The sequence below is a fragment of the Hemiscyllium ocellatum genome, chromosome 15 (genome assembly GCF_020745735.1).
Source record: "Hemiscyllium ocellatum isolate sHemOce1 chromosome 15, sHemOce1.pat.X.cur, whole genome shotgun sequence".
Lineage (NCBI taxonomy): Eukaryota > Metazoa > Chordata > Chondrichthyes > Orectolobiformes > Hemiscylliidae > Hemiscyllium > Hemiscyllium ocellatum.
In genome coordinates, this window is record NC_083415.1 from 14,379,068 (window position 1) to 14,400,416 (window position 21,349).

General features: G+C 40.5%; 1 protein-coding gene across 4 annotated transcripts in view; it reads left to right on the forward strand.

Annotated features, from left to right (window-relative positions):
* The window catches only part of LOC132822892 (nuclear receptor coactivator 5-like), a 36,408-nt gene extending 19,211 nt beyond the window's left edge, over window positions 1-17,197 (forward strand). For all 4 annotated transcript variants that reach the window (XM_060836281.1, XM_060836282.1, XM_060836284.1 and 1 more), the window contains 6 exons: window positions 3,175-3,293; window positions 8,271-8,394; window positions 9,521-9,720; window positions 12,097-12,411; window positions 12,933-13,427; window positions 16,283-17,197. In XM_060836281.1, coding sequence (XP_060692264.1) covers window positions 3,175-3,293; window positions 8,271-8,394; window positions 9,521-9,720; window positions 12,097-12,411; window positions 12,933-13,427; window positions 16,283-16,869 — 1,840 coding nt within the window. In that variant the 3' untranslated portion in view covers window positions 16,870-17,197. The remainder of the gene's footprint in view (window positions 1-3,174; window positions 3,294-8,270; window positions 8,395-9,520; window positions 9,721-12,096; window positions 12,412-12,932; window positions 13,428-16,282) is intronic.
* Window positions 17,198-21,349: the final 4,152 nt, after the last annotated feature.

Genomic DNA, 21,349 nt, shown 5'->3' on the forward strand with positions numbered 1-21,349 from the left:
GACAAACCCTGATAGGACTTGCATAGACAATAGTGGCCATTGGGAGTGTTGTCAAACTGAGACCCCTACGGCTGGAGCTGCATAGTGCCTTGAAAGTGGCATCCCAGATAGATAGGGTAATGGAGGTGTTTGGCATGCTTTTTATTGGTCCAGCAGTTGAGTATTTCATGAGTATAGCAGTTGGGGTATCATGTTTTGGCTGTGCAAGACATTGTTGAAGCCACATTCGGAGTACCACAAACAACTCTGGTTGACCTACTATAGGAAGGATGTTACTAAACTGGAAAGGATGCAAGAAAGATTTACAAGGATGTTACCAAGATCTGGAGGTTTGATTTTAAGGAGAGGAATTTTCTTCCTGGACAGTAGGAGGTTGGAGGCTAATGTTTTCGAGGTGTATAATATCATAAGGGGTATAGATCAGGTGAATAGTCAAAGTATTTTCTGCAGAGTAGAGGAGTCTAAATGTAGAAGGCACAGGTGTTAAAGTAACAGGAAAGACTTAAAATGGACCGGAGGGTCAGCTGCTTCACACAGAGGGTGGTATGTAGGTGAGATAGTTATGGTCGAGCACTGGTTTATGTAGACTACAAAGTAATGGGGCATAGTTGAGATGATCCTGCAGTCGAGCTTATAAATAAGAGACACATTGTTCAGAGTTGTGGTAGTTAAGATAAGCTGAGGGGCAAATCTTGAGTTATGTTATGAAAGTGGGGATAGGTAGCAGTCTCCTTTCAGAGCTTGACTCTTAACTAATACCTCAAAAGTTATGAATGAGTCTTTACTCACTTAAATGTGTATGGTGTTAGAATATAGTTGGAGAGATGAGAGAGTGGAGCAAAGTTGATGTCATTTTTTCTAAGTGACACTGACATGTAGAAAATCAATCATGGGGTAAATCTGTTTATTTCTTTAAAGAGCATTTATCAGTTTTTTTTTCCCTATCCAGCATTAACAATAGTTGATTTATTTTGCTGAAATCAGAAGTTGAGGCCTTGAAGCACAGTACCCCAATGTATTATCTCCGGTGTCACCTTGATTTTTTTTTTGCCCTGCAGCAATAGCTGATATTATTCTCGAATGTTGGAAAGCAGCAGTCTTTCTAAAGATGACTTTCAGAATGTAAAATGAATACCCTATATCACAAAAGATTGAAGAATAAAATTGAAGATTTTATTTAGATGAATTCTTTGCAGCATACCTTTCTCTTTCCTTCTGTTGACCTTCCTCTCTTTCCCTTGCTCCTCCAGCATCACAAGCATTCTACCCCTCCACTCTACCGCCCCTCTGGCCCGCAAAGCTTACATTCTACTGCAACAACCCTTGCTTCCACTCCCAACTGCTAGCACTCCGACTTCTGTCCCTGGACTCTACAACTGATGACATAACCACAAACAGAATGTGACAAATGTCCTGTTGATGGCTGTAGGTCATGTCTGCGTGTGTGGTGACCATTTTGATATAAATAATCCAGCAATCCCCTCAATTAGTGTGGTCAGAACAACAGTGACTATTATTTTGAGGCTTGTGGGTTCTTTTTTTCTCCATGAACTGCAACATAAAAACTATTACATTTGGTGATCAGATTCTGTATAAATGCAGGCACTACACCTTTCAGTTTTTTTTTCTCCAACTTTGAGTTATAATTAAAATTAATGTTAGAATTTAACTAAGAAACATCTTCAATCTCCTAGCTCTGTCTTGCCTGGGCAAAATTGGCTGGTTACCAACTCCCAGTGGTATTGAAAATGTGTATATTTGTCTACCCTCCTTGTCAACAGCCATCTCCACTTGTGTATATATAGGTTCTTCACAGATCTGTTATAAAACAGCCAGTGATTTACAGGAAATTTTTGGACAAATGGCTGCAATGTTAGGTATGGGTTATATAGAAGTAATAAAAAAAAAATTGATGGATTTAGGAATGTCCAGGCAACAAAGTAGTCACCAGTGGAGGGGTGATTAAAATCTAGGGGTGCTCAGGAGATTGGGATTAGATGAGATCTGATATCTTGGAGAATTGATGTGATGGAGTAATTTGAGTTTCTCGAAGCAAGGGGAGCACAAAGATGAAAATTTGGAAATTGTGGTGTTCCTTAACTGAGGTGAAGTAGACAGACAAACTTTGCTCTTGGGTGATGAATAGAACTGAATAAGGGCACTGACAGTTTTAGTTGACATAAGTCTGAATGTGGCAATTTGAATACTAAAAATAATTACGGTTTAGATGAACTTAGGCAGTAGTAGAGTCAGATTATACTTCAGGTTAGAGGTGGAAATTGATGGTTTGGTGATATTTGGAGCTGTGGGGATGGAAGCTTATCCTTTGAATCAGATATGACATACAGGTTAGGCACAGATTCCATATGAAGTCAGAAATGGGTATTTAGGAACAGAAATTATAGTGTGGACCAAGGATAGTGTTTTTTTTCCAATGTTTTTGAAACATTGAAACATTGGGTGGAGGAATGAGGTAAGTTATGGGCCGGGGTTGTGTTATTAGTGTATAATATTGTTTTTGAGACTGGGTTCAGTTACTTATTAATTTTACAAGGGTTGGCAGCTATCATAAATGTGAAATTCTATGGGCACGTGCTTCTTCAAAAAATCCACTTGCTATGTTAAAAATAATATCAGATGGCCCAAAGCCCATTGTGTGATGTACCACTGGAGTTGCTGCAACCAAGATAAAAGTAAACTTTCTTCACGCCACTGTATGCAATTTTTGATGTGACTAACCACACCAATGTTTTTACATCTGTCATTCTGTTATTTATGATTTCACTGTCATTTCATTCTCATCTAATTGTAGTGAGTCTATTACTGACCATGTCTTCCTACTCCTGCATGTATAGCAAGGGAAGTATTGTACGCTGATTTAATCTTCAGATAAATTAGAAAGGAGTACGTAAAGGAAGTTGGGGTCAGTTTTCTCAAACAATGCTCTCTGGACTGATTAGGCAACATCATGAGATGGAATTAATTTACTTCCTACTATATGTTTGTAAGGTGATGAGTTTCACATTCATTTGAGGGTGCAAAATGTGGGTATGGCGATAATAACAGTAGCACTGAGAGTTGACTAAAGGATGAGAGGATATTTAAAAGATAAGTCAGCAGTACATTTTCTCTGAGCCATTATGTGTGTGTAACCGTTGTAACTGTGTATTGCAGACGAGAAGAAGTCTATGATAGGTATTATCGCTTTGACGATGTTTTGCGAAGGAAGGAGGAACCGTATGTGGAACGATTCCGGGAGCCATGGGATTCCAGGGCACTTCGCGAAGTTGATGGTAAGTAATAAACAGATCTGTGCTGAGTAGTGGAAGAAATTTTATTTTATTGTGGCCTGGAAAATCCTTTGGGAGGTAGGCGCTTAAGTTATAACTTATCTGTTTATACCATGATTAAGTTCCTTTTGATTTTCATCCTGCATGTGAATAAGCACTTTGAGTCTCAGAATTTTGCATATAAAACTTCACGTTCTGCTTTGTCTGAACCAGTCCTCCTTTCTATGCGAAAATGTGATAGGTTCTTTCTGGAAATTTGAAATACTAGAGTAACTGGTTCAACAATCCAACAGGCTTCTGTGGGCATGTGACATTTTCCTAGTTTCATTGTAAACATTTGAGCAGAAAGTATTCCAGTTTCTTTATAATTGGTAACCAGCATGATATGCTGGTTAACACATTGGTCCTCCTTGAACTTATGTCCTTTTTCAAAAAAATAGAATAATTGTCACATTGTGAGCTTTGTGAAAATTCCTGACCTGGTTGGGTATTTTGGACACAGCATGGCAGTGACTTCATTAGTAATGTCACTATGCTAGAAAGTCAGAGGCCCAAGCTTATACTGTAGGGTCTCTCATTCAAATCAAGCTAATTTTAAATTAAGAATTAAATGTTTGTCCAAGCTGTGATGACAGTGAAATCATCGATGGTTCACAATATCCTATAGGAAGAAAATCTGCTATTCTTTGCTGGTGTCGCCTACCTTTGGTTCCAGGCTCTCAGCAGTATTCACTCTTAACTTCTCCTATGCAATGGCCTAGCTGAGCTGAAACCTCTGTCTAGAAACTCTATCACTTTATTGAACCAGGGTTCATTTCTGCATTGACGATGTGTGCAAAAGGGCATGCCAGGAGCAGCTCAACAGGTTTTTAATAACGAGAGATCAGTTTAAAAGCTGGGTTGAAGTATTTGCAACTACTTTCATGGATTGGGCTCTCAATTCTCTCTCGTTCTCCAGCACCATTCCATGTGATAGCAAAACTGAGTTGAAGTTAGTGGATAGAGTAATGGTGTCCTGTCAACATTCTGGCAGTAATAGTAACGAGTTGATTCAGATCTAGCTCTAACCGAACTGTTCAAGTGTACACACAACCAATTTTAACCCAAAGTATTAAAAATTGCCCAGCTATATAGCTTTGCAAAATGCAGCTCAAATTCACTTAACCAGGTAATGCACATTAGTCCACTCTTCTTCATAATTGGTGGAAGATACTGCTTTTGGTGTTTACTGAGCAGTAATCTCTTCGTTAATATTCAGTTTGGGTTTTGGGGCCAATTGATTCTTGACCTTATTGCACTTTGGTCCAAGCAGGGCCAAAGCTGAATGCTCATGATGAGGTGAGTTGACTTAAGTATAGCAGCAAGGCGCCCCAACCAAACTAAAGCCAACTTTGGAGTGACACAAAGTACGAAGGTTATGACTGTTGGAGGTCAACTGTTTTATTAACAACCTGTTGTCACATGATCAGAAGTTTGAAAAATCACAGTATAATGTTCAATACCATATAATGTGGATAGAAGCGCTAATGTCGGTGGACTGGTAATCCTGAGGCACAGGCTAACACTGTGGGCATAAATGCCACCATGATGCCTGGTGACATTGAAATTCAATAATAATGTGATAATATGCATTATTGAAAGTAACCTTAAACTAAAGAACTGTTGATGCTGAAAATTGGAAACCAAATCAGAATGCTTGAAGAACTCAGCAGGTCTGGCAGCATCTATGGCGAGAAATCAGTGTTAACGTTTCTGGTCTAATGATCCTCCTTCGGAATTGTACGTAGGAAAACGAATGTAGGTGTTTTGCAAAGTGGTTGTCCAGTTTGCACTTGGTCTCTCCAATATTGAGGAGGCAATATTGTAAGCAGCAAATACAGTCAATGTTCTGTCTGTAAGAATTATGCTGGGCTTTCCAGTTGTCTGACATTTGAATAGACCATTGTGTTTCCTGGCTAAAAGCTCTGTTTCGGGCTTGCTACAATGTTCTAGTGAAGCTCAACGCAATCTGGAAGAACACCTTGTTTTCCATTTGGGAACCCTGCAACTTTCTGGTCTCAATTTTGAGTTCAATAATTTTGGGCTTTACACCTTGTCCTATCTCCTTACCTCAAACCCAGATCTTGTCATCACATGGGCTGCTACAACAAACCACTTGATGGCAGCCCTTAACGGTCTCCATTAGCTGACCTTTACTCAATCCTTTGTCTGCTGAACTGCTTTCCCTCTCTGGGTTCCATCTCAATGACCTCGTTTACTTCTCCACCCCGCGCCCCCCCCCCCCCCCCCCCCCCACCTCTCCATAGCCTACCCCTCTTTGTACTCAGGAATGCAATAACATTTATGTCAATTAGTTCTGAAGAAGAGTCATTGGACCCGAACCATTTCACTCTGCGTTTTCCAGAGATGCTGCCAGATTTGCTGAGTTTTTCCAGCAATTTAGGTTCAGAGACTGTCATCTTGGTGGTGATAAAGACCCGAGCTGAAAATGTGTTGCTGGAAAGGCTCATTCCTGAGGAAGGGCTCATGCCCGAAACGTCGATTCTCCTGCTCTTTGGGTGCTGCCTGACCTGCTGCGCTTTTCCAGCAACACATTTTCAGCTCTGATCTCCAGCATCTGCAGTCCTCACTTAAAGACCCATCCGGTTCTCGAATATTCTTTTAGTGAAGATCATCTGTTGTCTTTATCTGGTCTGGTCAATGTATGACACCAGACCCACAGTTAAAATAACTGTTGGTTATTTTAACTGTCCTCTGAAATGTCCAACAAGGAACTCAGTTGAAGGGAAACTAAATAGGCAGGAAATAGCAGTGTACACTTGCAAACTGCTTGAGCCAAGAAGTGACAGTAACGTTTGAACCACACAAGTACCAGGCTTTATCGTCTAACCAGTCATTACCATTGTTGAATATCTCATGCAATCACCGTCCTTCGGGTTAACAATTGAACTAGACTGGCCATGTAAAACTATGCTGAGAGGTTGGGAGTTCTGTCATTTGTAAACCCTCTCTTCCAAAATCCTGTCTACAAGATACAAGTCTGCAGTGTGATGGAATTCTCCACTTGTGTGGATGAGTGCGGCTTCAACAAATTCTTAAGACTATCCAGAACAAAGCTGCCTGCTCATTTGGCACTCTATCTACCATTTTCGATAGTCATTCCCTCCACTGTATACAAGGTACATTGTAGTATCTTCCTTAGCCTCCTCCAAAAGCAACTTCCAAATCTGCAATTGCTATTGGTTAGAATGTTGGGGCACAGGATACTGGGATGCCACGGCACATCTGCATGTTGCATATGTTCCTGTCTGGAATCATGATTTGGAGCTAAATCACTGTTTCTTTACTATTAGAGCCAAAATTTTGCCGTTCTGCCCGTCTGAGTGTATATGCACCATTTGAACAGCAGAAGTTTGCAAAGACTGTTGAGCAACATCTTGAGGGCATTTTTAGTTGGGCAACAAGTTCTAGTTTTGGTAGCAGAGCTATTGCTGTGGAAAAAATGGCTTTACTGGCTGTAGTTTTTTTTTGAGTTAAGACTCCATGCTGCGTTATTATTTAATGATCATCTGTGTGATTTGAAAGAAACAGAAGTGTAACCTCTGCAAATTCGTACCTGTAAATAGACACTATTAGCAATCCTAAATAACCTTGATAAATTGAGGTTGCAACTTGAAAGAAGCTACATACGCTTGGAGATTACAATGTTTGGATGTGTTAATTCACGGAGTCTATATGGGAAAAGCAAGGATGCAGGTGGGAAAGGATCACTTTCTTGGAATCAAGATCTCTGTACGAAACATGCTTTGTGCTAGCACTCGTACATTGTCTTTGAGATTGCTTCCGTGGTTCACTGCAATGGGTAGAATACTTTTGACGCCATGACCTTTTGATTAATCTCCCATTCCACAAAAACAGCACAGCATCATACCTCACTAGTGTTAGTGCAGGGATGGAGAGAAGAAAGAATGATCTTGGAGTCTCAGGTGCAACAAAATTTCTCTCTTTCTGTCCTGTTCTGGTCATCTGCTAATTGGCAACTTGCTAGTTTTTGGGACTTCTGAATGGATGTGAGGATTAGTCCAGAGTTCCAAACCTAGATGCTTTCTGCAGGAATGCACAAATGAAGTAGAGACCAAATGCTAAGTCCTTTACGCCCTCCGGATTTTGTCAGTCTGATGTTTGGAAAGCACCAAGTTACGCCTCTACTAACAACATAAGATGTACTGTTTGGTGCAATTTGTCCATGCTGACCAGATATCCTAGATTAATCTAGTCCCATTTGCCAGCATTTGGCCCTTTATACTTCTCAACCCATCCTATTCATATACTTACCCAGATGCCTTTTAAATGTATTTTTATCAACCTGCACCACTTACTCTGGCAGCTTATTCCATACATGTGCTACCCCACCTTTTAAAATCTTTCTCTCACCTTAAACCTATGTCCTCTAGTTCTAGACTCCCCACCCTGGGTAAAAGACCTTGGCTATTCACCATATCCAAGCCCCTCATGATTTTATAAACCTCTGTAAGGTTGCCTCTTAGCCTTCTCTTCAGGGGAAGTAATCGCATGCTGTTCAGTCTCTTGAACACAATATTCTGAAAGTGGCCCAACTGATATCGTGTACAGCCACAACATGACCTCCCAACTCCTGTACTCCGTGCAGTAACCAATAATGGCAAGCATACCAAACACTGCCTTCACTGTGCTGTCTACCTGTGACTCCACTTTCAAGGTTATGAACCTAAACACTGAGGTGTCTGATCAACAACCCCTGCCAGGACATTTCTTTTAAGTCTATAAGCCCATCTTTGGGGTAAATGGATGAAAACCATTTGTTGCTATTCAAACTGATAACTCCCATGGGCTTCGTTTAGATTGCTTTAAGTTGCAATGAGCAGTATAGGTCAGATGAATTTTTAAAATTTGACTTTTTTTTCCCCCCTACTCACCTGCGAAAAAAAAACACATTTGAAGATCCGATGAGAAGGGAGCGTCGTAGAGAAGAACTATATCGGCAGTATTATGATGAAATCCAGAGACGTTATGATGCAGAAAGACCTGTGGATTGTTCCGTAATTGTTGTTAACAAACAACAAAAGTGAGTCATAAGTTTTTGTCTATGTAGTCTGTGTAAGCCTGTGTATCCTTTTGAGTGTATGCACACTCAAATAATAGCCACTTAAATATTTTGAGCCGTACTTCTACGAGAAAAGTGAGCCTCACAGTTATTTTGAATGCTGCATCGTTCCACAAACAACAGCAAAGTGATATCCAGCTAAATTTGGGACATGGAAGGATGCAAGCTTGATTTTTTTATTTTCGTAACAGTCCTTTCAAATATTCTGCTTCAACTCCCCCCTTCAATTTCTGGATGAAAAAATTCTTTACTCCCCTTTTCCCCATCTACCACTTACTGGATCTGATTCCTTTCAAAGAAATAGGTTCTCCTAACCACTTTTGAGTTCTCTCAACATTTTATATAGTATAGCGAAATCTCCATCCCGCCGCCTCTGTTCTGAAGAAAACCATCCCGGCCTATCTAATAATTTTTTAAAATGTTTAAGTCCTGGCAACATATTAAGTCTCTCCTAGTACAGTTGCATCCTCCTTGTACTTCAGTGATCAGAGTTGTATGCAGAATTCTGACTGTGGCCTAAATAGTGTTCTACACTATTTCTAGTGTAACATCCCTGAATTGTGTTCTGCTTTTTTTTTTTGAAAAGAAATAGCATCCATACGTCTCCTTTAAGAAAAGTAATCTTACCTATCTATCCACCTACCTTCAGTGAGCTGTGGACATGGACAATGGCCATAATAAAGGGAAAATACTGGGGCTGGTGAAAATTTGCAGAAAATCACATCTGGCAGTATCTGTGAAGGCAGAAACTGAAGTAATGTTACGAGTCTGATTAGACTGTTCATTCTCTACACATGGTATTCTCCTACCGAGTGTCATGAATGCTATGACTAATTCCCAAGGTACTGATTGGTGGAAATGCATTTTTTTAAAGAGTGACACTTTTCAGTATTGCTACACATCTAATTACATCTGAAACTCTGGCTTTTCTTTTCAGAAAGTTCATTTTACTTTTCAACTGCAGATACTGAAGCAAATAGATTTTAAAGCTACTACATTCAATATGGTTTTATTTCTGTAAATTACTCTCCGAAAGAGGTTCAGTTATTTACCTTGACCCTGAGATTGACTTTTTCTATTTGGTCAGGGAATATGCAGAGTCTGTTGGTCGAAAAGTTCGTGACCTTGGTATGGTTGTCGACTTGATATTCCTCAACACTGAAGTATCACTTACACAAGCTCTTGAGGATGTTAGCAGAGGTGGCACAGCATTTGCTATTGTCATCACTCAACAACATGAAATACACAGATCATGTACTGTCAATATCCTGTTTGGAACACCGCAAGGTAAATATTGCCCTCTAAGTTAATTCAGTGTTTACCTTTGCAGTGGTTTTTAGTTTTTACTTTATCTGATGTGGGTTGAGTTTTGGTTTGGCAATATTGGAATCCAGATAGAATTTCTTGCATTCTGGACTGAAGAGATGAAGTGACTTGTAAACTGTAAATCACTTGTGTCTCTGGCATTCAGTTTTTTTTAAACCATCTAAGTTTTGACCCTCCTTCAATGTTCAATACTTCCAACGCCTCCACAAGCAATTCTGTCTTTGGATTCTCCACTCAACCCTGTGATGTGGAGGATCCTCTCCTCCATCCCTTCCCCGCTCAAAGCCACCCTTTCCCTAATGTGTGGAGGACCTCTACACGACCAACTAGGTCACGTCCACAAACTCAGTAATCTGCTCCCTCTTACTTTTTGACCCACGCCCCCCTCGTCCTGCCCTCGTGCCACCCCACCCCATCACCAAGTCTCCCCCTTTATCTGCAGCTACCCCCTACCTCTACCTCCAGTCCTGAAGAAAGGTTACATTCGAAACATTGATTTCTCCAACTTCTAATGCTTCTTGGTTTACTGTGTTCTTCCAGCCACCTGCTTGTCTACTTTGGATTCTAGCATCTGCAGTTTTTGTTCACTTAAAGTTCTGTTATCTTTAGCATGAAAGCTCCATGACGTTTGAGACTTTCATTCAGGAGGCGTTCGATGTTCTTTCCAGAGGGCATCTGATCTTTTGAGGTGAATAACCACTTATAGAGAGCATCAGGGCTGTGAAGTGACCCTGTTGCACCTCATGCTGGTTTTTGAAATGTCTGCTTGAGGAGTTCAAGACTCCTATTCAAGATGATTGCAGTCATATTATGAAACAGTAGCTGGATTGTGATGAAGTCATAATGGTCAGCAAATTGTTGGATTATTCTGGCTATCCATTAATGTTATCCTGAAGCGTTTGTAACTTTGAGCTTTTGGAATGCTGCTGCCTTGGCATGCAACTTTAGGGTATTGTGTTAAACAATTAAAGCTGCATGTGTTTGTTTTAGGAAGTTGCATGGTTCAGTGCTGTTAGTATCAGACATTTTGATACCAGCACCAGTAGTCCGAGCACAGCCGTGAGGTAAGAGATGGCTCTGTTTGATCCCACTTTCCTAGAATTGAATGTCCAAATTGGGCATAAGCTGCAAGTGGAATGTGTTTCTTTGGTTAAGCTGGTTTAGGCCTGAGAGATTGCAAAACCAAAAAATCCAGGCGAAAGATCGGTATGTAGGTACTTTGTGGATGTTGATCTCTGACCTAATGCCCCGTCAACACCTGATCAACCAACATGTTCAGTCCCCGATGTGAATCAAGTGATACAGAAGTCTCTCTGATTTGAACAAGTGTTGGTGACAAAGATGTAATCCAGGAGGTGCCAATCTCTCGCATGCTCCCATATGGAATTTGTATTCATCTGACTGAGGGTGTTTTAATTAAACAATGCTGAGTACATTCTTGACAGCCAGCAGAATACTGAAGAGTTTTGCTCTCAGTATAGATATGATCCTTTCATTATTCTCCCAGAATTATTTTTGTCTTTAGGGTGGTGGTGAGGATGCTGTTGGCTAAAAATTTTTTTTTTTCCTGAACATCACAGTGGAGGCATAGCACTGATTAGTTTGCCTGCAACTCAACCACAACTAATATGTTGAATTGTCAAGTCTTTATTCAATATTAGGGCTTCTGGCAAGGATCCAAGATCTCATTCTATTTGGCAAAACCCATTCCAAACCTGTTGGCCTTTACAGTAAAAGATGCATCATTATTCAGTTGCTCCCTTGTGGTTGAGAATATAGGGATAAGGGGTTCAAGATTTTTGAAGTGATGTTCATTTTTGGATTCACATGGCTAATGCAAGGCAAGTGTTAACTGACTTTGTGGATTATCTATTTTGTTTTACATTGGCAATAGAGTTAGTTGTTTGGAAAATGTTCCTGTATAAAACCAGCAATCATTTTGATCTGTCGTAGCTGGCTGCATTGTAAAAGTTCTTTTGCTCACTAGTAACTTTTACTACAATTTTTTCAGGAACCATTGTGTTTGCAAATGCTAGAATGGTGACTTCCTTTGATCAGTGGCCAGTACATGTAAATTGTATCTGGTTTAAGAATGGGAAGGCATTGAGAAATTGATGCAGTGATTATTGCACAAAATAGCTAATATATAATTTGATATGAATAAATGAGGCAAAGCTTACCAACATTCTTTGCTGTTGAAACGGAAACTGATGTTTCCTCTTTAGTACAGCATAAATTATTACTGCTTTTATTTCAGGTAAACTAATCTGCATACTTCAGTTATTAATCTTGCAGTAATTTTGTGTTCATTGATATTCTCTTTTTTTTCATATCCAGAGCATCGTAACATGCCAATGGCTGATGCAATGATCTTAGTTGCACGTAATTATGAGAGGTATAAGGCGGAAACACGTGAAAAGGAACGAGAGGAGATTGCAAGAAAGGCAGCTAAAATGGCAGATGAAGTAATAGGGCGGGAAAGGGAGCCTACTCAAGGGGCTATGGAAGAGCGAGGAAATCCTCCTGGCATTCAGCCTTTGTTGAATTTGCTTGCTGATGGAAGATACCTTACTGTAGAAGAAATTGACAAGATCATAGAATATCTGAGAGAAAAGAAGGAGCGATTACTTCGAGGAGGAGACTCCTTGCATGGTAATGTTTTGTAACTTGTAATGGGAAGTCCCGTGACTAGCTATTTAGAGAGTAAATAATGATTGAATTATTTTGTTTTGGATGCTGTAGTAAGTTAGACCAACTGTTATCTAATCAACTTTGTTAATAAAATGGCTCAAAAAAAGGATAATTGTATATCCCTTGAAGGAACTGTGTACTCTGATTACCTCTTAAAACCTCATCATGAATATTCCTGGTCATTAAATGGCTTGCTTGGAAGATATATCAGCACTGATATTCATGAGTAAATAAGGAATTACTGTCTTTTCAGTTACAATATCTAATGTTCGTGCTATGAACTAAGTGTTAAGTTAGTTTATAGGGAGTAGTTAGAGACTCCATTATCCACAATACAACAGACTCTTTAGTTGATCTAATTCAATTAGTAACAAAACCTAATCTTCAGAGATAATTAAATACTGATTATTTTGGTTTTCATTAATCTAAAGCAAGTTGAGATTTTTGTGATAAAGATGTCTTTTTACTAATTTTCTTGACAGGATCTGTTCACAATCCAGCTCCCATGCCTAGACCAAACATGGGTTCCGTAGGAATGAACCCACTTGATGCACAGCCATCGCTACCACCTGCTCCATCTTTAAAGGGAGGGCCACAAGACACACAGGCAGCACAGCAGCAGGAATTGCAAGCCAAGATTCTAAGCCTCTTCAACAGTGGATCATCTGGTTCAAATACAAATACTGCAGGGGCACAGGGCCCAGTCTATGGAAGTGCACTGAATACCCAACCTCAAAACCGAGGAGGCCAGCTAGGTCTCAATAACTCTTCATATCTGTCTCAAGCTCAGCAGCGCATGACAGGTCCTAATTCACAACTTCCACCTTTAATGAGTCAAGCAGTTGCACCGAGAGCCACTGCTATTCGCTCGCCTCTGCCTCAAACTCAAGGTCTTTATGGCCAGCAGCAACCTCGAGGTCCAACCCCAAATCAGTCAAGTGCTTTGTCTCAAGCCCAGAGATCTGGTGTTGCAACAGGTATAAACTTTGATAACCCTAGTGTGCAGAAAGCATTGGATACCCTGATTCAAAGTGGTCCGTCTTTATCCCACTTGGTAAACCAAGCCTCTACCCAGGTACCACGCTCTGGGCAGCCAATGAACCAGGCTTCTATGGCTTCTTACCAGCGCCACTATTGAGCCTGGGTGTAAAGGGGAAGTAAGGGAGATGCTCTTATCAAGGAGCAGTCAGCACATCCACTGAAACTCTTTAAGGCTTCCTGTTTAAGGTTTCATAAACAAATGTAAGTTATTGAAAGAGTGCTTCATTAAAAACTGGTTACTGTTTCGTTCCAGTGTTGAAAAAGTCCGGTTTTTATAGTAACCAGGCAATTGGCAATGTTTTATAAAAGCAGTCTCATCTTGCATATGTGTGTATATATAAAAGATCTACATTTGTTCATGAACAAAGCCTTAATCGTAATCACTTGGTTTATGTTGACATTGATCTTTTAAAATAAAAAAAATTGAAATGTTAACCAGATGATTCTGTGTATTAAAGAATTAAAGCATGATGCTGCAGTCTGAATCCAGTGTTTTTAAATGGATATTTCTAAAGATGTAACTAAAATCCAGGATAGCAGATCTAACTAAACAAGTTTTTATATTTTAATGTTTTGTCACCTTTTTTTTTCCTTTTATAACTAAATTCTAGGCCAGACAAGTTATCCATTGTCATAATAGCCATGTAAGATTGACTTTTGTAAGTTTTTATTTTTTCCTGTTATATTTGTGATCCCCTTTTCTTTTTGTACATTCTCCAGCTATGAGCAAGTGCTTTACATGCCTAATTTGTAGCCAGTGCCATTTGCAGTTGTGGAATGGTGGCTATTGTATATTTCTTGGTAGTTCAATGTTTGAGTCACTACTTTCATCTGGTTTGTAAAGAATAAAGGTTTCTCTTCCATTTTTTCCCCTTGGTTGGTTGTGTGTGTGTATGTATGTGTATGTGTGTCTGTATATGTATGTATGTACGTACGTACGTACTTTGGGTGGGAAGGTAGTTGTTAAGTACTGGTAACTCAAAAGGTCCAAAACCTGACAAAGGAAGATGGCAGAAGTCCAGTGGCAACCTTTCAGGAGTCACTGCTGTTTGATTCAAGACAAACTTCTTACATTGTTGAAATGCACAGAAACATTATGTAAAGTTAAATGTTGATCAGCAAGAGAATTGTGGCACCAGAAATTAATGTTGGAGACACTGGAGAATGTTATAAAAATTCAGAACTTTTCAGAAGAGATTTTGCTGAAATAATTAAAATTAATGGCAGTGGAGTGTGACAGCATTATTGTAATGAAAGTTGACAAGGTTTGGGTTTCATGGACTGTTGCCTATCAACTTAGGAGCAATGTACTTGAGGCCAGCTATGAAGTAGTTAAGTTGGGGATCTAGATTAATACTTGGCAATTTAAAATGGAGACGAAGATTGCTGAACTGAAGGTTATGTACTGAGAATGTGGCGGAGAGAGTTTAAATGGATTTGTAGAATCTGTATACCTGTCAAAACATTTGAAGGTTCTGAACAAATAGTTGTGAAGTTATTTTTTAACAGTTGTGACAGGTTATGTATGCAGTGTATAATAAGATTGTCTGTGGGCAGTCTCTTTACATTACCTATGTGTTAAATTCCATGATGTTTCTTCATTTAAGTGGTTTGCAAAGTACTGACTACTGTCGATTGTTCTCCCTCCCTGCAGAAGTTCAGCCTAGCGAGCAGTGTATCAGTGATGTAAACCTATATATCACTGGTCTTACTGAACACTTGAAATATTCACAATAACCAGTGAAGGCTTAATAGTCCATCACCTATTAATTGATGAAGGTCATTGTCCTCCGACGCACTTGAGCATTGAATGTTGCTCTTTCTTTGTTATCTGCCTCTACATTTCTCTTATTCATCACACAACAAAGAAAAACTGCCAATTAACCAGTCCATTCAGTCTAATTGTATAATGAAAAATTAGAATGGGTGCATGTTCGCACTCGAGTGTGCTGTCTCTCTTCCCCCACTTCTCCAAAACAAAATGATACAGGGAGCAAGTGAAAACAATGGATTAAAGCAGTTGTGGTGTCTTATTTTCTTAGTTTTAGTAATGATAGCAGAAATATGCCCAGTGGTAATGTCGTCTTAACTGTACTTGGGTATTTCTGCAATAATTTTGTGCATTAGTACTAAAAGACAATGGTCTTCTGTGTTTGTAAGAGTGTATGTATGGAATAAGCTTTGAGACTTTCAATCTTTGGGGTTGCAATTTGCATCAATTTTATTTCTGTAGGTGCATTTGTACAATGTAGAAATTAATGCAAGGCTGGCAAGTTTGGTTAAGATAATAACTGAGAAATTCATATTTGTGCAGAAATGGGTACTCTCAGCTTGAGTGATAGTGCAATAGAGTGCTTTCCACCTTGTGATTATTTTGAAAAGAGAAAGTCAAATAAGTTAGAGACTGGAGAGGTTGTCTTTAATTATAGCCTCAATCGTAGGCCTGTGATGTTAACACTCTATTTTGGTGTGTTTTAGGATTGACCAAAGAGGAGTGTTCGCAGATAAGGGCAGGAAGAAAAACTAAATGGCACTGCTATATTGCTACTATTAATAATGACCGCTCATGATCTGAGCAACAGCAATTACCAACTCAGCCTGTTTGTTTGAAAGACTTGTTGATCGTATATATCGTTAGAAGCCCTGTCAAGTATAATGACCTCTCTTGCACTTGATGACCTAAAGCAATGATAAAATTACGCACAAGCCCAGTATCCCTTTTCTGATAAAGCAGTGGGGTAGTACATACTTTTATTCCTTATTGCTCAACAGGGTATTATTTATGTTTCAGACACCCAGAATACTGTGTGGATAGCAGGACATGTGATCATCAGCCAGGCACGTGACAGAGCAGAGACCAAACCGTATGGGATCAATCTTGGCCTTGATAAACGTGGTTTTTCAATTCATTGGCTGAGCGCACCTGACCTGAGATGGCACGAGCTCCATGACCTATTAATGCATCATCTGGCACGATACCAGCCCCCAAAGTACCTGGTCATTCATTTGGGAGATAATGACATAGGCTACATCCAGGCTAGTGACATAATATACATGGCAAAAGAAGTGCTAGAAGCACTGAAATTCCTGTTACCAAAGACTATATTGGTTTGTTCAGAATTGCTCCCACGACCCCATTGGGCTTTTGAGCCTGGTGCTCCACTTGAGAATGATAGGAGAACTATAAATGGGGTGTTAAAACAATACATGGAATATAAGGGCCAAAAATTCATAGAACACCCTTTTGATGTCAAGCGTCAAGGTCTTTTTATTGGTAGAGGTGATTACCTAACTGATGTTGGTTTAGATTTATTCAATACCACTTTGATGGACAGCCTGAAATGTTATTTGAGGGAAGAGCTGATGCATGGTAGTTAGCTTGTTTCCCACCTGATTAACATTCCCTCTCGTGTTGGCTGGTAACCTGAAACCAGTAAGTGGCTGCTACGCAAATGGCCTGCCTATAGTTAGATTCATTCATCTGTTGGTCAACACAGGGGAGGATATGTCAAATTGTCACCTTGAGCAGCTGCTGCCATACCAATACACTGCAGCTGAAATACTGTCATGTTGACAAAATGGAAGTTGAAGTGGGGTGGAGTGTAATTGAATCTATACAGTATGTATATTTGACTTGTTAGTTTTGAGAGAACTTGCAGACTAGTACAGGGAGAATTCTCATGCCTGTTTCAATGGATTTTTGTTTGTAATAAATGCAGGCTGATTGGCCTTTCATTGTTAAGTGGTGTTGTGTTTTTTCATTTTGAAATGCAAGGTTTAACTCTTCCAAACAGTCATTTTCGTGGATGTGGGGAGGGATAGGGAAGAGGAAAGGGTAGCAGTATGTCACAATAGTGGGGTGAGCAATATTTTTGTTTAATAGCATTCAGCAGTACTAGTTATGTGGGAGTGGATGTTTTCATGAACTGCACTTCAAAAATGTGCTAATTGTCAGGTGCTGAACATGGAATGCAGCATTATCCTCATACAAATTCAAACAGTCTTGCATTATCTCCTATCTTGATCTGCATTAATTTTTGAAGTTGGGGTGGCATTAAGAGTTTAAGAAAGGTTGTTATGAGCCATTCTGAGGAGCAGGAGAGGGGATTCGAATTAAAAGTTGCAACTTTAAAAATTACTTGACAAAGTAAGCTTTTGCAGTACAGAGAATCTATTTAGATACAAGCACTAGTTTAAATTGGCTCAATTGCTGGCTGAACAACAGATTTGCAAATTGAAAATTTCGGAACCATTCATCATTGTACTTCAATACAAACTTGGTTTTTTTAAAAATCAAAAGTGGCTAGGTTGTACCACTGCTGACCAGGTGAGCAAACTGCTCTAGTGGGCTGGGTTTTTAACCATGACCAGGACTTGACCTTGTCCTCAATCTACCTTTAGATATCTGTCCTTTACTGTATCACGTGCACCTATCGCATGGTCTTTATGGACAGTAAATCCTGTCTTCACATTCATTGTTTGCTACTACCACTGCTGTATGGGACAGATTTAGAACAAGTCGAGCAATTCAGTACTGGGCGTCTATGTGGTGGTGTGGGTGATTAGTCAATTGCAACTTGCTACTGACTATCTCTAACATTGTCACCTAGCATATCCCACGCCCTGCCACTGTCACCAAGATTCAACCCATTTCAATGAAGAGTATGTCAGGAGGAGCACAAAGCATACCTGAAAGGTGCCAATCTTGTGATGGTACAATGTGGGACTACTTGCATGCCAAACATACTGTTTTGTAAAGCTATTGATCTCACTGCCAATATATTTATTTGTCTCTTGGGTGTAAAATCTGTAATCCTGTCATGCGCATCACTAGTCATTACTGAATGAGAGAAGCTCCACAAGAATCCCTATTTTGATTGATGGAGCCCAAGGCGAAGTGCCGAACAGTCTATCTCCACTTCTTGAGATCCCAAAAAGTGCAGATTCCAGTGTTTACCTAATGCGATTCACTCATGCTTTAAGGTACTGGCTGCTACAAAAGCCATGAGCCCTGACAACTTTTTGGTAAAAGTAAAAGTTTTGTGCTGCAGAACTTGAGCCTAGATAAGATGGTACAGTATAGTTAGAACTCTTGTAGATGCTTGACAATGTGGAAAATTGTCCAGAAATGATATTCTAAAACTGCAGGGCAAATGAATCCTGCCCAATTATTACTGTATCAATACTAGGACATAATCATATTTAAAGGCATTAGCATCACTGCATGTGATTACCACAGATCAGAAACTAAACTGGACCAGCTGTTTGGTTCTTTAACCACAATATTTAATCAGAGGCTCTGAATTCAATAGTAAGTACTTTCCTGGATAGTTGCAACTCAAGTGAGCTTAGAGAAGCTTCATGTTATTCAGGGCAAAAATACAGTTGACTGGCACTCCATCTAACAACTTCAACATCCACCGTCTCCACTAATGAGGCGCAGTAATATCAGTGCATACCATATAATAACTCAGCAAGGCTCATCTTTCTACCAATGCCTTGACCACCTATAGAATGTAAAGTCATGGTCATACAGATCTGATCTATAATTACATATGTCTGGTAGTGCATTTACACAGAGGGTCGCCACATTTTAGGCAGAGGTTGAGAAGATGAGCATCGTGGTAACATGTTGATATGGGAATCAAAACTGCATTATATGTTATTTTGCATCACAAGCCAAATCTAGAAGGGCAACGATTGCAGGTCCACGGGAACTCCATCACCGGAAAGTTGCCTCGTCCTGACGTGGAACTATATTCATCTTCTGTTATTTTTCCTTGGTCAGTACTCTGGAATGCTGCTTAACATGTTAGTGTGTCCCCAACCGCATAAACTGCAGCAGTTCAAATGGCAGCTCACCACAGTGTATTCAGGCTGATTTAAGATGAGGCAATAAATGCTGGCCTAACAAGTGATACCCACATTCCAATGGAGAATTGTCAACTGTCAAAGTAGTGCAAGTCGTTTGTTAGTACTTATTAACCACCTTCAAGCAAGCCAGCAACAAGATATTTGAAGTCTGGCAGTACAATTGCTTTTGTCATCATTACAGATACACAAAGGAAGCAAATCTAAAGCTGTAGAATTTATGGTAGTATAAAACTAGAACTTGAAGTTTACGGCCACATATCTGTAAACAATGGCTGAATCTTAAAGGCTTTTCGGCAATGACATTTTTGTCAAGTTTCATGACTGGTTTCTCTGTGAGACCTAGCAAGTTTGTTTCCGTGACTACCTAGTCTACCCCTCTGGTGCGCCTCTTGCCCCATTCTATCATTCTCCATACCTGGAACAAGTCACCACTGGTGGTATATTGTGAACTGGAACAGGATCTTTGGCACGAACACTACCTTTGAAAAGATATTCTGCCCAGGTCAAATGCTGTCAGTTCAGAGATGCCTCGCTCAGATCCTGATATTTACCCCAGACGTGGCAGAGAAGGGAAAATTGATAAAGGGAAAAATTACTTTACAACAAGTAACCTGGGATATCCTGCTGTGCAGGTTTGTGCAAACGCAGGACATCCTGCTGGTTAGGATCACTAGAGGAGGGCACAACATTAGACTATGCCAGGAGAAAGTGAGGGCTGCAGATGCTGGAAATCAAAGTCAAAAAGTGTGATGCTGGAAAAGCACAGCAGGTCAGGCAGCATCCAAGGGGGAGAGTTGACGCTTCAGCCTTAAGGCCTTCATCAGAAAAGTGGGGTGCTGGGTGGTGGTTCCAAGGGGGCTGTGAGATAAATGGGGCCGGGGGAAAGGTAGCTTAGAAGGCAATAAGTAGATGGCGGGGGTGATGGTGATAGGTCGGAGAGGAGAGTGGAGCAGATAGATGGGAAGGAAGATGCGACAGGTAGGACAGCTCAAGTGGCGGTGCTGAGTTGGAGGGTTGGATCTGGGATTAGTGGGGGGAGAGGAGAAGGGGAAACTCAAGAAATTGACATTGATGCCATGTGGCTGGAAGGACCCGAGGCGGAAGATGAGGCATTCTTCCTCCGGGCGTCGGGTGGCTTGGATTTCACTGTGGATGCCCTTGGCAAAGTGGGAGGGGGAGTTGATGTGGTTGGCCGCAGGGAGGTGGGGTTGTTGGGTGTGTGTGTCCTGGAGATGTTCTCTGACACATGCCGCAAGTTGGTGTCCTGTCTCCCCAATGTAAAGGAGACCACTTTGAAAGCAACAGACGTAGGAGATGATGTGTGTGGAAGTGCAGGAAAATCTCTACTGGATGTGGAAAGGCCTTTTGGGGCCGTGGATGGAGGTGAGGGAAAGGAGGTGTAAAACTGACATGGACCTAACGAGGGACTCCCTAATGTGCACCCCCCACCCCCAAACATTCCTGCTGAAGGGTTTATGCCTGAAATGTTGACTCTCCTGCTCCTCAGATGTCTGACCTGCTGTGATTTTCCAGTGCCACACTTTTTCAATCAGACTATGCCAGCTTGGTCCAAGGTTGCTGCCTGCGTCAGTGCAGTAATGTGGGAAGAAGTTTATCTTCACCAGTGTAAGTACAGATACAAATCCTTTATCCGAAAAGCTCTGAAATCCGAAGTTTCTTGTGTGGTTTATTTCTCCATAACAATGTTGTTTGGTGTGCAAAGAGTTAAACCAACTCCACACCCGCTCAACCCATGTCACTCAGATGTGATGTGGTGGTGTGGCCCAGCACTGGCAGGCATCAATTTTGTCTCAGTCCTTGTACTTACAGGTGTGCCTGCTGTTCAGTAAGACTTCTTACTTCATTGTGAAACTCATATTCGAAAATTGGAAAAATTCCAAGTTCTGAAAATCCAGCTGGCCCAAGGGTTTCGGATAAAGGCTTGTGTATCTGTACTACCACTTCCTCTTGAATACCGCACACT